Raw genomic sequence first — 14,761 nt, forward strand, 5'->3', positions numbered from 1 at the left:
GGGCCCGCAGCCCAGGATGTGGACCTATGGTTTTGGAAGGGTGGTCCCTTCTACTGGTAAGCTAGACAGCCCCTGGTCCGGGAGCCAAGGAATGTGCAGGGTTCTCCTGGGGGCGCGCGCGCGCGCGCGTCCAGACTCGGGCAGGGGTGGGGGGTCAGGTGGGCTTAAAGCTGCCTCCCTCTACTAACTCCCCGCCCCGCAGTGTGCAAGCATGCGGGATGGGCTCCCTTGAATGACAAAGGTGCGACTCAGAGAAAGAGGCCCGCATCCTGAGGTCAGGGAGCGCCCCTGGGCATGGGGGGGTGGTCAGCCCCCGCTACAGATTCGAGTCTAGAGGGAGTGTGTGCAACCCCACCTGCCCTCCCCCTGCAGGGTCCAGGTACCCTCCCCCTGGGTGGGCCGAAGAGTGGCTTCAGGGTAAAGGCGGTTCCCTATGGGATGTGGTCGCCACCGGTAGCAGTCTTTGACCCAGGTCTGAACCTCAGGCGGTCCAACTGCGGCCCCCGTGGGGTGTCTGGCCTGCGGACCGCGGATGAAGTGACGGCAGCATGCGTGCCTGGGCGTGGCTGTGCCCGTGGCGTCCGCCCTATAGACGCGCGGGACCGCGCGGCCGTAGGCGCAACCAGCGGACGGCCGCGCGGAGGAGCCGCCGCGCGTGCGCGTGGGTGCAGGTGGCGGGGGCGCACGTGGGCCACCCAAACAAAGGTGGTGCCGCGTGACCCAGCTCGCTCTCGCGTGCGAATCCGCCAGGGCAGACGAGCCCCCGCGGGGGGCCGCATCCCGGTGGGCCGACTGCCCCGATGCCGCGCAAGGAGGGGCGCGACTCCTTTAAGGCGCGTTGGGGCGGTGCGGGGCTTGCCAGCTCAGGTCGTGGGGCGTGGCGTTGGGCGTGGCGGTGGGGGGGCGTGGCGTTGGGCGGGGCGGAGCGCGCGCGGGGCGGGGCGGCGGCTGCGCAGGCCGGGCCGGGGGCGCGCAGATTTCGCGCAGCGGGACGCGAGCGCGCGACCTGGCGCCGCCGCCGCCGCCGCCGCCGCCTCCGCCTCCGCGCTCGTGGCCGGGACCCGCGGGGCCGCCTCCTCCGGGCTCCCCGGCGCCGCTCGGCTCCCGGGCGGGCGGCAGGTGCAGCGCGGCCGGGCGGCTGGTGAAGGGGACTTCGAGGCGACGGTTGGATGAGAGGTGGCCCCGGTCTCCGCGCAGGGTAAGCGGCGCGCGTGCGGACGCCCACACAGACCTCGGCGGACACACGGACAGGCTCCCCACGGGGGCCGGCCGAGCCGCGACCCGGCGCGCTCGTCCACGCTCTCCCGGCGCCCGCAGCCAGCGGCCCTCCTAGCAGGGCCCCGCGCGGGCGCGCCCCGCATACACGCCCCCGGGTCCCGCGTTGGCCTGGGCGCGCCGCGGCCGCGGCGTCTCCTGGCCCGCGTTGTGCCGGGCTGGCCAGGGAGAGGAGGACGTCCCGTGGGCGCGGGGCCTGAGGTGGGGTGGTGGTGGTGGGCAGGGCGGGGGTCGCCGCGGCCAGGCTGGGGCACGGGCGGGCTCGGCAAATGTCGTCTTCGCCACTCACTCCTTGGGGACAGGAGAGGAGGAGGGAGACCCCGGCCGCTGTGACCCCAGAGACGACCCCGCTAAAAAGTTGTGGGCGCTCGTCCTCCTCCCCGCACCCCTCCGTTCGCCCTGTCCCCTTTCCCTTTGTTTGGGACTTTTAGCTGGTGGGGCTCTGCTGGGGCCCAGCCCCGCGTGCAGGCACGGAGGAGAGGTGTAGTGCAGCAGCTCCCAGCCCGCGGCCCCCGCCTGCCCAGAGCAGGCCCTGCACCCCCGTCCAGGCCTGGCCTACCACCGGGGGAGGGAGGAGAGTCGGAGCCGGGCGGGCTGCTGCACCTGTCTGGGCAGGGAGGCTCTGGCAGTAGGAGCAGCGGCCCCGGCCAGGGCCATAGACCTGAGGGGGTACCCCTGGAAGCTGAGTCCACCCTGGGGCTGTTGCCAGCCCTGCATTTCCGGAGGCGGGGAGGATTCAGTTTGGGCGACACCTTCTGCAGGATGGATTTCCCTTCTTGTCTTCCTAGTGAAGGCTGGGGAGAAAAGACAGAGTTCTGAGCATCTCCCCCCCACAAAAATGGAGGCTTCTGAGCCCCAGCGCTCATCGCAGCGCAGCCCTAGGGGTAGTTTCAGGCCTGGGCCTGGCAGGGGCAGGGCTGTGCAATAGTTAAAGAGAGGAATTTGGAGCCTCGCCTCCGTCACACATCTGTTCGGTGACCTTGGGCAGGAAGGCCTTGAGCCGTCTCATGCCTCAGTTTCCCCACCAGTAAACGGGGAGGGGGGCTGACAAGAGGATTAGATGATGTGATACAGACCCCCCCCACCCCCCTCCCCGACGGGACACACCTAGGGCAGAGAGCAGAACACCCTGGAGAGGCCAGCGGTGCCCTTCGCCCCCTGGTGGCTGTTGATTTCCTGACTCTGCCCCACGTGTCCCAGGCCCATCTGGGGACGCACAGTCTGGCTGGGTGAGTGTGCTCCAGTTGTTGCCCTTGTCCCCTGCTGGGGTGGAACCACATCCCACAATGTTAGCTGGGACCCCTCGGATCAGGGACCTCGTTAAACCTGCCCCTCCTTCCTGTTGCAAACCCCTCTGAAAACTCCCTGCCTGGCCCAGGTAAGGGACCTGGCCTGCCTGTCCTTCCCTCTGTCTTGGCTGTGATGTTGATCCTTCTGCAGCACTGTGACCATGGGCAGGGGTCTTGAACCTGCAGGCTGCCCAGTGCTGGACTCCTATTTGGGAGGGGGGTGCCAGCTTGGTCCTGGGGACCAGGAGGTAGGGTTCCCTGAAGCCTCTAGACGGCGCCACCCCCTCTCTGCCCTTCTTTCCTGTGGGCTGCCTTGGCTCATGGGGTGTGGCTGTCCCAGAGGTGCGGCCTGGGGACGGTCAGGGCCTGTCCCTTTGCCGTCTGCCTGCCTGCACTCGGGAAAGGCATTTCCTGGAAACTGAACAGGAAGGTCTCAAAGTGTGGTTTGCTTGGCCCTGGCCGCCTTAGTCTGTGTCTTCCACTGAGTTGGGTGGGCAGGGGCCCTTCACGCAGGGAGAACCTGGTGGTCTCTCCAAGCCGCCAGGCTGTGAGGTGCTCCTCGTATCTGTCTAGCCAGAGTGGGTGTCAGGACCCCCCCCGCGATGGTCGCCAGCTCCGTGTGACCTCTGCTTCCCCTGCCCTCCCCGGGCCTCCCCTTCACCAGCTAGAAACGAGGAGCATCAGGCCCGTTTTTCCTGAATCACCACTTCTGCTGTACAATAGAATAGAACAGTGGTTCCGGCCCAATGAAAACAAAGTGTTACTAGATTCCAGCGAGGGTGCAGTTGCCAGGGGAGGTTGCGAGCCTGAAGCGCGTTTTCTGTTTGTAACAGAGTATCTGAGCGATGTGACAGATGTGACAGAGATACCAGTGCCAGGCGCAGTCGGCACCTCCGTGGAATCAATGTAATCGGAGAAGCGAAGGTCTCCCCTGATGTTTCCATGGTGTGACCCATGTTAGTGGTTGTACCACTGGTACACTGTCATCTCATGGGCCCTAGGGGACCCCTTCCAGCTCCCCATGCTTCGCGGTTTGGGAGTTTGCCTCCTGAAGCCAGTCGTATCTGAGCTCTGTGCAGGAGTGGGCTTCCCGTTGTGGAGTGGCGTGGCTCCAGCCAGGTCCTCCTTTCTGGGCGCCACTCCCTCTCGGGGACCTGGGCTGGTTTTTCTTCTTGTGGGCCTCTGGCGTTTGGCCCCCTGTGTAGTCAGGATGGAGGGCTCCTGCCTAGTGGCCGTGCTGGGGACTTGCTGAGCGTCTGAGGAGCTCCAGTCAGTGGAGGGCGTGTGCCAGCTGGGACGGAAGACACTGGTGGTGGCTGTGTGGCCTGCTTGGACAAGGCTGCTGTTCCTGTCGCCAGCAGGAAGGGAGACCATCTTTGTCGAAAGCCGAGTACCCCTGCTTCCTGTGGAGGCTGCTGACAGCCTTGGGGTATGTAGCAGAGCATCCCTCCCCTTAAAGTAGTTAAAAATGAATTGGGGGTAATGAGACGTGGACATTGAGAGTGAGTAATAGGAATACGGATGCCCTTGCCAGGGGAGCAGCTTCTGTTTGTTTACCAGCCCAGACGTGCTCGTGTGACCACCCAGGTGGCACTCGGAAGGCCTTTGCTTGGGACTGGAAAGCCAGCTGGGGGGCCCTTAGGCACTGCAAGGGGTTTAGGTCTGATTTTTCCTTGGCTTTGGGGTGGTATGGCAGTGGGGGCTCTCATTGGGTCTTTATCCGGGGCAGAATCTAGAAAACACCCTTTGTGAAGGGGCTGAGAGTTCAGTTGCTGGCTGGGGACGAGGAGGGGGCCTGCGTCCTTGACGGTGACGAGTATTTTGCGGAGACAGAGTGGCTGAGACACAGCCAGCCCCGCCTGAGGGGCAGCCGGGCCACCTGCTTGGAGCTGGCCGCTGACAGAGGAAGGCAGTTGGTTGACTTGAGAACTTAAAGGCAGGTCGTCCGACTTCTCTTACTGATTGAGATGGAGCAAGAAAGTGAGGGTTTCCCTAATTAGAGAAAACTGTGTTCCTTGAGCCTTTGGGGTCTGCGTGTGGCCTGTACGGGGGAGTCGGGCAGAGACTTTGGACTGTAATTCACCATTAATGACGCTTGCCATCTAAAGGTTGTTAAGATCACTTGGCATTTGAGTTATAACCAGGGTTGTGATGATGTTTAAGCCCTGTGATTAAAGCCTCCTGTGGTTACACCGGCAGACAGGAAGGACTGGCCTGTCCAAAGGAAAAAAGAAATTAATAGTAGAAATCACTCAGTATAGTGTCAGGCGCGGTGCTAAGTGTCTTTCAGGCGTTGGCCCTCGTGGTCCTCACAACCTCCACCTTCACGCGGAGGCAGAAACAGGCCCAGAGAGGCAGGCGGCTGTTCTCAGTCCCCAGTTAGTTAAGTAGCAGAGCTGGGATCGGAACTCGGGTTGTTTGGCAACAAAGGCTGTGCTCTTAACCTCACTGCCTCCCTGATAATCAGTTGAATTTCTGGGGGTTTGTATAAGAAACAGAGGAAGTAAATTTACAGTCATGATGAGAAGTCTCTTTGCCATCAAACGTGTGCTTATAGCAAGAGCGTCTCTTATGCTGGGCCTGATGGCATTCCACGCACTTTATATGATTGATTTTCGTAACAGCTGGAGGTCAGTGCTATTACTAGCTCCATCGGCACAGAGAGGTTAAGTAACTTCCCAGAGGCCACAGGCTGGTGAGTGGCAGAGTTGGGTATCTGTTCCTAAGCTGGGTGCTGTATGCAGGGGGATTAAGTGGAGAAAACTCTTGGTCTGTCGCTGTGTGTTCTTGGGCAAGATGCTTAACCCCTCTGGGCCTCCGTTTGGTCACCAGGAAACAAGGGTCTTGGTGTGGAATATAGAAGCCAGAGGCCTGAGAGCTGGCCCTGGCCCGAGCTGGCCGCGTCTGCACTGCCTCCCCCAGGAAGGCCCTGGGTGGGGAGGCCCAACCATTGTAGCTTCCCCCCAGGAAGAGAGTCGTGGTGAAGGGGGCCAGTGCGCCCCAGCACTGGCTGGTGTTGGATGGAGCCGCCCTGGCTGTTGTCGGGGGTGAGGGCTCTGCCTCTCCCAGAAGCTCAGTCCACACCTGGGGAGAGAGACACCTGACACCCTGACACCGGGCACCGCTCGCTCTGTGAAGTGAGGGCGCTCAGAAAGCCCCCACTGCTCTGTCCCTCGGGAACCGGGGCGGGGGTGGTGGTGATGGGTTGCCCTACCCAGAGCCCCCCTGTGCCGCCAAACCCAGCTCAGCTGTGGTGGGAGAACTAGGTGTGCTGGCGCCATGGAGGGCTGCCGTGGCCCGGGGACCCCCAGGGAAACTGCTCAACCCTCTTGCGGTCAGGTCCCCAGCATCGGTGAAGAGGGCTGCCGCCTCTAGTCCTTCCCTGTGGGCAGGGGGTACATGGCACATGAGGCCCTCCCCAGCCCGCCAGCATGGAGTGCGGTGGGGCTCACCTGAGCCCAGCCTGTGCCCCCCTCCCAGGTCAGAGAGGCCCTGCCTTCCCCCCCTCCGCCCCGCAGGTGCTGCCTGCAGGGCTGTACCAGGGATGGCAGACCTTTGTGTCAGGCACGTCTCTGCTCCATCCCCCTTGCTGGGGAGGCCTCCCTCAGCACCCGGTTTATAGAAGTCCCCCCTCACTTGCCCCCCCTCCCCCCACAGCAGTTGTCCTCCCTGGAGGCAGGGGCTCTCTCCCTCTTGTTCTGGTCCTGAGCAGCCCAGAGCAGGGATGAGGGAGGCGCTCCCTGCTCTGCCCTCGGGGGCCTCTCTGCAGCCTGGCCTCCAGGGACCAGCAGCTTTGGGTCCTGGGGGCCTGGCTGGGGTCAGCCCACCTGCAGCTGAGCTAAGCTGGGGCTGGGGGAGGGGAGGGGCCCGGCTCCCCAAAGGCGGGGGCAGGCCTGGGCAGTGAGAGAGGTGTGCGTTTGTTTTTTAAACATCGTTATCGAGGCACAGTTCGCATACCATGCAATCCAGCCAGGGAGGGTGCCATTCACCGACTTTTAGCATGTCCACAGAATTGTGCAGCCACCACCACAATCTAATTTTAGAACGTTTTCATCACCCCCATTAGCCATCACTCATTCTCTTTCCCTCTAGCCCCTGGCAACCGCTAATCTGCTTTCTGTCTCCATGGATTTGCCTGCCCTGGACATTTCGTATCAGGGGAATCGTATGCCCTGTGGAGGTTTGGCCCTGCTCTCCTTCACTTAGCGGGACGCATTTTCAACCGTGTGGCAGCGTGTAGTGACAGAGTTGTGCTTGGTGCCTCTCCTGAAGTGTGGCCCCTCTTCCCCAGCACGAGGTGACCCTGGACGACCTTTCTCACCAGTCTTGGTGAGCTCGCCTTGCATCACCTGGCACCCGGGGTCAGAGTTCGTAGCGGCCCCTTCTGTCGCTATGGCTGTCTGAGAACTCTGTGCCGGCACCATGAGCCATTTCATATGACTCATTTTCAGTGGCCTTTGGTACACTTACCATTTATGTGAGCTGCACTCAAGTCACCTCCTCCAGGAAGCCCTCCTAGCCTTCCCATGCCCCCAGGGTTAGGGCCCTTGTGCCTATCATCCTGTGTGATCCTCTGTTTACCTGCCTGCCTTCTGAGCTCCTGGAGAGCAGGGGCCCCGCTTTTCATCTGATTCCTGGCTGGCCTCGTTGGAGACAGTGTCGGGGGGTGAGTGGTTGCAGATGGCAGGGGTGGCGTGTTTGTGAGGCATTGAGTCCCATGGGCTCTCTTACTGGCTGCCCCACTATTTCTTTTCCTCGATTATCCTTGAAACTGTACTGTCTGTGTCCTCTGGATCACCTCAAGGGCAGGCCCGGGTCTGGCTCTGGGTATCCTGGACGTTCAGGCAGAGCTGCGGAGTGAGCTGAGCCCTGCCGGCCCCACCTCTGCCCTACCTGCCCGCCACGGCCCACACTGGGTGGCAGGCTGGGTTTTTGGTTTTGTTTTACTTCTTTTTTTTCCCTAATAATAGACTGTAGTTTTTAGGACAGTTGTAGACTTATAGAAACATTACAAAGAAAACACAGAATTCTCATATATCTGTCCCTCCCCATGGTTTCGCTTATTATTACCATTTTACTTTAGTGTGGAACGTTGTTATAATTAATTAATGGACCAATATTGATTTTTTTTTTTGCGGTATGCGGGCCTCTCACTGTTGTGGCCTCTCCCGCTGCGGAGCACAGGGTCGGGACGTGCAGGCTCAGCGGTCATGGCTCACGGGCCCAGCCGCTCCGCGGCACGTGGGATCCTCCCGGACCAGGGCACAAACCCGTGTCCCCTGCATCGGCAGGCGGACTCTCAACCACTGCACCACCAGGGAAGCCCAATATTGATAATTATTAACTGAAGTCTGCAGTTTATTCAGATTCCCTTAGTTTTCACCTAATGTCTTTTTTCTACCCCAGGACACCGTACTACATTCAGTTGTCACGTCTCCTTTGGCTCCTCTGGGCTGGGACAGTTTCTCAGGCTTTTCTTATTCTTGATGACTTGACAGTCTTGAGGAGTATTAAGGACATTGTAGATCGCTCTCCACTGGAGTTTGGACAGTTGGAAATGCCCTGCTGGAATTCGGATGTTTCTCTCCGGGTTAGACTGGGGTGGTGGATTTTGGGAGGAAGGTCACAGAGGTGAAGAGCCCTCATCCCATCCCCTCAGGGCACTGATCCCTGTGATGTCGGCCTAGGTCATCTGGCTGATGTAAACTTACTCTTTTCCGTCTGTCCGTGCTGTCCTCCTTGGAAGGAGGTCAGGATGTGCAGCCCACACGTAAGGGGTTTGAGGGTGGAGTGCCTATAAACAGTTTGGAATCTTCTGAATGGGAGACTTGCCTCGTCTCCCCCATTTCTCAGTTTATTCAATCATGTTTTACGTCAGGATGGATTCACGCCTCCTTATTTTATACTTTGAGTTACGGTGCAGTTCCACTTTCCTTACTCTGTTGGTCAGACTGTTCCAGCCTTGGCCGCTGGGAGCTCGTTCAGGTGGTTCCTGAGTTCAGTTGACGTGCCCCCATCACGTGGGGTGATGTGGACACATCCTCACTTCCTGGCACTATGGGTGCTCCCAGCCCTAGAATCAGCCAGTTCTCCCAGGAGCCTGGTTCCTTTTACTGGAGTATGGTTTTAGAAACCAAGATCTGGGCGCTGGGTGTGCTCGTGGCTGCTGGGGTCTCATTGCTCTGGGCCCGCTCTGCCGGCAGAGCAGAAATGCACACTGTGGATGTGCACACGTCTGTAAGTACTTCTGTGTGTAACCGTCTGTGTTAATACATTAAGTAATATATCAAGTGAGATGTGAGTTCATCCTAGTGCTATAACCTATGGTCCTTACCGTGTGTACGTAACCTGTATATAACTATATACAGGGTGACTATATAACTATATACAGGGTGACTGTATAACCTATAGTCCGTACTGCGCCCCTCACTGATCGGTTTCCATTCCAGCAGTGGGAAACTGGGCTTCCCCCATTTGCCATCGTTTACTTGATCGTTCAGTTCCAGTGTAGCTGCAGAGTAGGATCAGACTGTTACCCCCGCCCCCTGGGAAGTGGCTTCATGGGCCAGAGTGCTGTGTGCCTGTGTGGCTCCTTCTTACTCCCCTGGGTTCATGCTGTGCTGTTGGGACGGGCGCTGATAGGTGTTCTCTACACGGGCCCTGCAGAGGCTGGGGGGGCCGCCGCCTCCCTGAGAAGGTCTGTGACCTGCAAGGAGAGAAGAAGAGAACTGGGGGGCTCCTCGCTGTGCCTGGTCACCCCAGGCCTGTGGGGATGGGCACAGACGTGGCATCCCTTTGAAATTTGAAAGCGGGACTGGCTTTGAACACACCCTGGAGGCCCAGCCTCGGCGGCAAGAGGAGGAGGGCTGCGGCGGGACCCTTTGGAGCTCAGACGCACCTTTGACTCAGATCCTGGCCCGTGAGTTCCCTGACCTCCTCGGAACTTGCACTGCAGCGGGGAGGGGCAGCTCCGACCATGGTTCTTTGGAGCAGGGCTGGAGGCCGGAGGCCGGGCTCCTTTCTGGAAAGGAGAGAATGGGCGAGTTCTGCTCTGGTTCACTCGGGGCCCCATGCCGGCTCCCGTTTCTGTCCGCATGTGTGTGGGGTCTGGCGGGGGGAGGGCTTCAGCTGGAGGCTTCAGAGCAGGTGGGACAGGGAGAGGCAGCAAGGTGCCCACCGTTTTAGGGCCGAGTTGGTGGGCAGGGGCGGGCACCCTGGACCCAGGGTCTAGGAGACCTGAGAGCAGGCACGGGCGGGGCTTTGCGGGGTTTGTGCGTCAGAGGAAAGCGGCGGCCACCTGGGCGGGCTTGGAAGACGCCTGGAACCGTGGTTGTCCCTTCGTGCTCCTGCCCTTTTGAGATAAGATGGGGGGGAGGGTCAGTGGACGGGACACCGGCTGGGCCTCAGCGGCTGGTCCAGCGCCTGGGTTCCTGTGTGCTGTGTGTCGTGGGCCAGGTTCCGGGTTTCTGAGGGTGGCACCCACGATGGCTGTCGCTTTGAGTGGCCCACAGGTGACGGAGCAGCGGCGGGAGCTGCCATGCTGACCGCACCGCCTCTGTGCCTGTGAGGAGGTGCCATGTACACTGTGCCGTCTACACTCGTGGGGAGGTTCTGTTCACACGGTACTGTCTACCAGTGTGGGTCACCATGCCGCCCTCCCTGGGACCGGCTGGGGCTGGCGTGGGCTCAGTTTATCGAAGGTCATCTCCTGTCCAGGACTCCTGGAGGCCCAGCTGGCGTGTGGCCCACCTCTGCTGGGGCAGGACTGGGCTCTGGGCCGCGCTGGGGGAGCCATGGGACACGTGGCTGGCTGTCCTGCCCCAGCTCAGGCTTTCGGCCGGGCATCCTGAAAGCCCTCGTCTCCCTGCTGTGGGACTGGGGCCTCACTGAGGTGGTACCCCGTCTCCCCTGGTCCTGTGAGGGGAGCCCCAAGGAAGCGGGGGTGGGGGTGGGTGGGCCTTCCTGGGAGTGAGGCTCACCTGCCCTGTTGGAGGCCACCTGCCGGCCGGGTCTCCTTGCGCGCCCTGACCCCCCCCCACTGGGTGCCCCCCACCCCAGGTCCTTGCTGTGCCACAGCCGTCCCTCCTGCTTTCTGGGTTGATATTTGAGGGTCTGCTGGGTCCCCGTGACGGCCGCAGACAGCTGCTGGGAGATGCTTGCCTGGAGATGAGCTTCCCCGTCTCTGGTTGCAGAGCTTCGGGGTGACGGGGATCGCCATCCGGGGCAGGGTCTCTATGGTGCGGGTGGCCGTGCTGCATTGCTGGGCTGAGCCCCGTCTGACCAGTGATGGCCCGGGGGGCAGGGAGTGGGGAGTGCTGCGGCCTAGACGGCTTCAGGCGGGGCAGAGCCAGGAAGATGCGTGTCAGTGGTGGCCTCCGGCGGGAGTTTGGCGTCTAAAAGTCCGAAGCAACTTGAGTCGTTGAGAAAACACACAAACCCTCAGTATCACCAGAATCTCCCTCTTAGAAGAACCGGATCATAACACCCCGCCCATGGGGTGGCCGCACAGTCCACACGCTGACGGTCGTGTCTCATCTTCCAGCCACTGCTGAGAAGCCAGTGAGGTGTGTGAATCGTCTCGCAGGTGCCGTGTTCCAGAGGCGGAGCTGCCCCAAGTGACGCTGCCCCTTGTCTCTGCAGGCTGAGCCTTGCTGTGCGCTCCTCCCAGACCCCCCGGGCACGTCCTTGGGGTCCTTTGCTGGCTTCAGCGTCCAGGTCAGATGTCCAGGGACTGGTGTCCGCAGCCCTTTCCCTAGTCCATCCAGAGAGGAAGGTCAGGAACGAGACAGGTGGGCTGGACAGGAGGCCTCCCTGAGGACCTGTGGCCGATGCTGCCTGCGGAGGGTGGTCAGCGGTGGCGTGCCCCCAGGCCCTGCCCGGCCCTGTCCTGTTGGGCGAGCCCGTCGCAAGCATGCTGAGCCCATCCTGGATTAGGAGGAAAAGCGGTGTTTTGTTCCACAGCCACTGCTTAAGAAAGCCGGGGGATGTGTGGATACGTCAGCCCCTAAGAGTGGAGGGCAGTGGGGGGGGGCGGGTAGGTCTGGAGGGGAGGGGTGGCAACGGGGACCCAAGGAAGCTGGACCTGGAATAGAATTTAAAGGAGTGAGGGTCACTGGCGGTCATCCTCCTTTGTGCCCAGCCTGCCCCGCGGTGGAGGCTGCAGATGTGTGACTTCTCTGCTGCCGAGCACATTTGGGGGAGAGGAAGTGAAATATGAGTCAGCAGGCAGAGAGCCCTGGGCACGAGGGCGGGAGGGCGGGAGGGCGGCGGAGCTGCTGGCCCATAGACAGGAGGGGAGGCAGGGCTGGAGGAGCCAGCCTGTCCCCGCTGCTCCCGCCCTGGCAGCCTGTGTCCCTCCTGGGAGGGCCTGGGGCAAGGCGGTGGGCTGTCACATTCTAAGCTGGACATCTAGGATTGTGACTCCCAGGGTGGGCGGGCCCCCGGGACACAAGCTCCTGCGACCCTCATCTGCTGGCAGGTGGGGAGGGCGGAAGGAGGGAGTGGGGGAGGGAGCAGGGCTGGGAATCCTCATGACCTAGCAGGACACCTGGGGGAAGGCGTGCTGGCAGCGCCAGGAAGGGAGGTTGAGGTCCTGCTCTGTCTGCCTTGGTGAGAGGCCGGCCGGACAGGTTCTCTGCAGGCTGGGGTTCGTGCTGCTGTCTGCGGGCGGGCGGGCTGGAAGCAGGAAAAGGAGAGACCTGGCCTCTCGCCAGCCACTGTCTAAGCTTTGGAACGGCCTCCCACCCGATGTGGCCGCCTCTGCGTTCGAAGAATTGGCCATCTTGAGATGCGCCCGGGATGGGGAAGGGAGGTAAGCCCTGGATGTCGGGGACCCTGCCTCACGTGGCCCACAGGGACAGTGTGGTGGGCCTGGGCTGGTTGGGGGACATGGGAGGGCTGTCTGAGGATGCCCCTGGGAGAGGATGAGCCCAGTTGCTGGTATCTAGACACTTCTGGGCGCCAGGGGATGTACGTGGGTGGCTGCCACCCCGGAAAGGGCCACCTTGTCCCCACTTTGCAGGTGAGCAAGTGGGAGTCGGGGGGTGGGGGGACCCAGTAAGTAAGTGGCTGGCAGCTCGCTGCTTGCAGGGCCCACACCCTTGTCCATGGCCCACCTGCCCTCTCGTCGGGTTTATTTAAGTGTTTTCAGAGGTCAAAGCTGTCGTCCCTGATACGCACCTGTGGGCCTCACGTGGCCCCGTAACCCCTTGTGCCAGGCCCACTCCTCAGGGCTCTGGGTGGCCCACCCCCTCCATGTGTGTGCCCGAGGGCCTCACCACCTCCCGCACCCCTCAGGGAGGCTGTTCTCAACACCCGGGTTCTACGGTTGCACATGCCAGACCCCCTGAGCCCCTTACCCGGCCCCGCTGCCTGGCATGTAATGTGTGGGGATGGGTCTCCCGCACTAGACCCTGAGCCCCTTGAGGGCAGGCCTGGGCCAGTGAGGCTGGGTGATTCCAAAGGTCACTGTCACCCACCTACTGTGGCCTGGGTAGCTGAGCCACTGGCAGTCAGCAGGGCCTTGAGGTGTCTCCACCGCCCTTGGTGGCCTGCAAGGCCTTGGGCCCTTGGTTCCTTCCCAGGGCAGGCGGGACTGAGCAGGGAGTCTGGCTGGCGCAGCTCTCGGGGCACAGGGACCATCCCCCACCCTGTCTTGGGAGGCCTGCCCCATGCCTTTCTGTCTGCCATGTGTGTCTCTCCAGGAGCTGCAGGCACCTCCGGAGAGCTGAGAAGGCCGCTGGGGGGGTGGGGGACTCCTTAACCCCCAGGGGAAGTGACCCTGGGGGGCTGGGACATCATTGTCACTGTGTATGTGACCCAGGCCCGGGGTTGCCGATGCGGATGCCGGTCGGTGGGATGCCGGTAGGTGGGCGTCAGCTGTTGCTCAGGACTGGCCTGGCTTAGGCAGCTTGATGGGGGAGGGGAGGGAGAAACAAGCGCGGGCCAGCTGCGGGGGAGAGGCCTGGATCCTGGGGGCAGGGGCGGGAGAGGTTGGAAGGGCACACCCGCAGCGTCTGTGTGAGGACAGCTGAGGATGATGGTGAGGCTTCCGGTTTATTTTTTTATTTATATTTTTTTACTTTTTGGCTGCACTGCGCATGGCACTTGGGATCTTAGTTCCCCGACCAGGGATCGAACCCATGCCCCCTGCAGTGGAAGCTCGGAGTCTTAACCATTGGGTCACTGGGGAAGTCCCACGAGGCTTCCAGTTTAGAAAAGTGGCTGGAGAAGGCAGGGGCCTGGAACGGGAGCCGGGTGCCTGGAGCTGACGGGCCCGGGCAGGTGACTGCTTCTCTGGCATGTCCTCCCTCATCCAGGGCCAAGGTGGCCGTGAAATTCCTCTTCCTCTTGCGTTCTCTGATTCAGGACTTAACTGCTGCTGCATCAGCAAATGGACTGTGGTTTGACTCCACGTTGACCAAAGCTAAGCAGGGCCCAGGCTGACGTCCCTGGTTAGGTCCCCCACAAGTCCCGAGTTCCCTCCCCCCACCCGCCCCTGCAGCCGACAGTTAGCCATGGCCATGGAGGGATGGGGAGGGTCCGTTGGCATCGACCGGACAGTGTAACCGTGGGCTCCGTGAGGGCCGACAGGGACCATCTCACTCGTTCCCGTGGTGCCCAGCGCTTGGCCTAAGGCATCGGAGCGTGTTTGAGGGGAGCCCGCTGATGCCCGTCCCCCGAGGTCCAGTGCCACTCTTCCCCCGCCCCCCCCGACTTGAGTTGACCGTCCGTCTCCTTTTAAGTTTCGCAGGTGTGTATCTTCGATAACTGACCGCTTAATTGTGTGATTAAAAATAGTGAAGCGAGTTGTTTGCACCGCGTGGTAGTGAGGATGCAGAGCCCCAGCCTCATGCTAAGTGGGTCACTCCCAGCGGGGGGCGGGCTGGGTTCTGTTTCTCTCCTGAGTGTTTTCGCTCTTCGCTTGGATCGGATCGGACCAGGGAGTAGCTGCATCGTCCTACACCAGCAGGAGACTCGAGTTCAAAGCAGCTTTCCATCCTGAGAGTCTTTGCATTCCACCGCTTCTGTTTATGGGGACCAGCCCTCCACTGGCTTTTATAAACCCGCTCTCCCAGGATGTGGCCGGCACCACGGAGGGTGCTGCCGGCCTCCTGCCTGTTGCCTGTCGCTGGTTCTGCATATAGAGGCTGGCCCTGCTGGGCTAAGTTTAAAACTCTTGGCAATAAGGGCTTCCC

At 61.4% G+C, this 14,761-nt stretch overlaps 1 protein-coding gene across 1 annotated transcript in view; it reads left to right on the forward strand.

Moving 5' to 3' along the window:
• The first annotated feature begins 1,061 nt into the window (after positions 1 to 1,061).
• GRAMD4 (GRAM domain containing 4) overlaps positions 1,062 to 14,761 on the forward strand; it is a 77,719-nt gene continuing 64,019 nt past the window's right edge. Inside the window, exon 1 of the mRNA XM_082665197.1 lies at positions 1,062 to 1,198. Within this exon, the coding sequence (XP_082521323.1) occupies positions 1,170 to 1,198 (29 nt within the window). The 5' untranslated portion in view covers positions 1,062 to 1,169. The remainder of the gene's footprint in view (positions 1,199 to 14,761) is intronic.

This window comes from Grampus griseus (assembly GCF_964374135.1).
Source record: "Grampus griseus genome assembly, chromosome: 11".
NCBI classification, from domain to species: domain Eukaryota; kingdom Metazoa; phylum Chordata; class Mammalia; order Artiodactyla; family Delphinidae; genus Grampus; species Grampus griseus.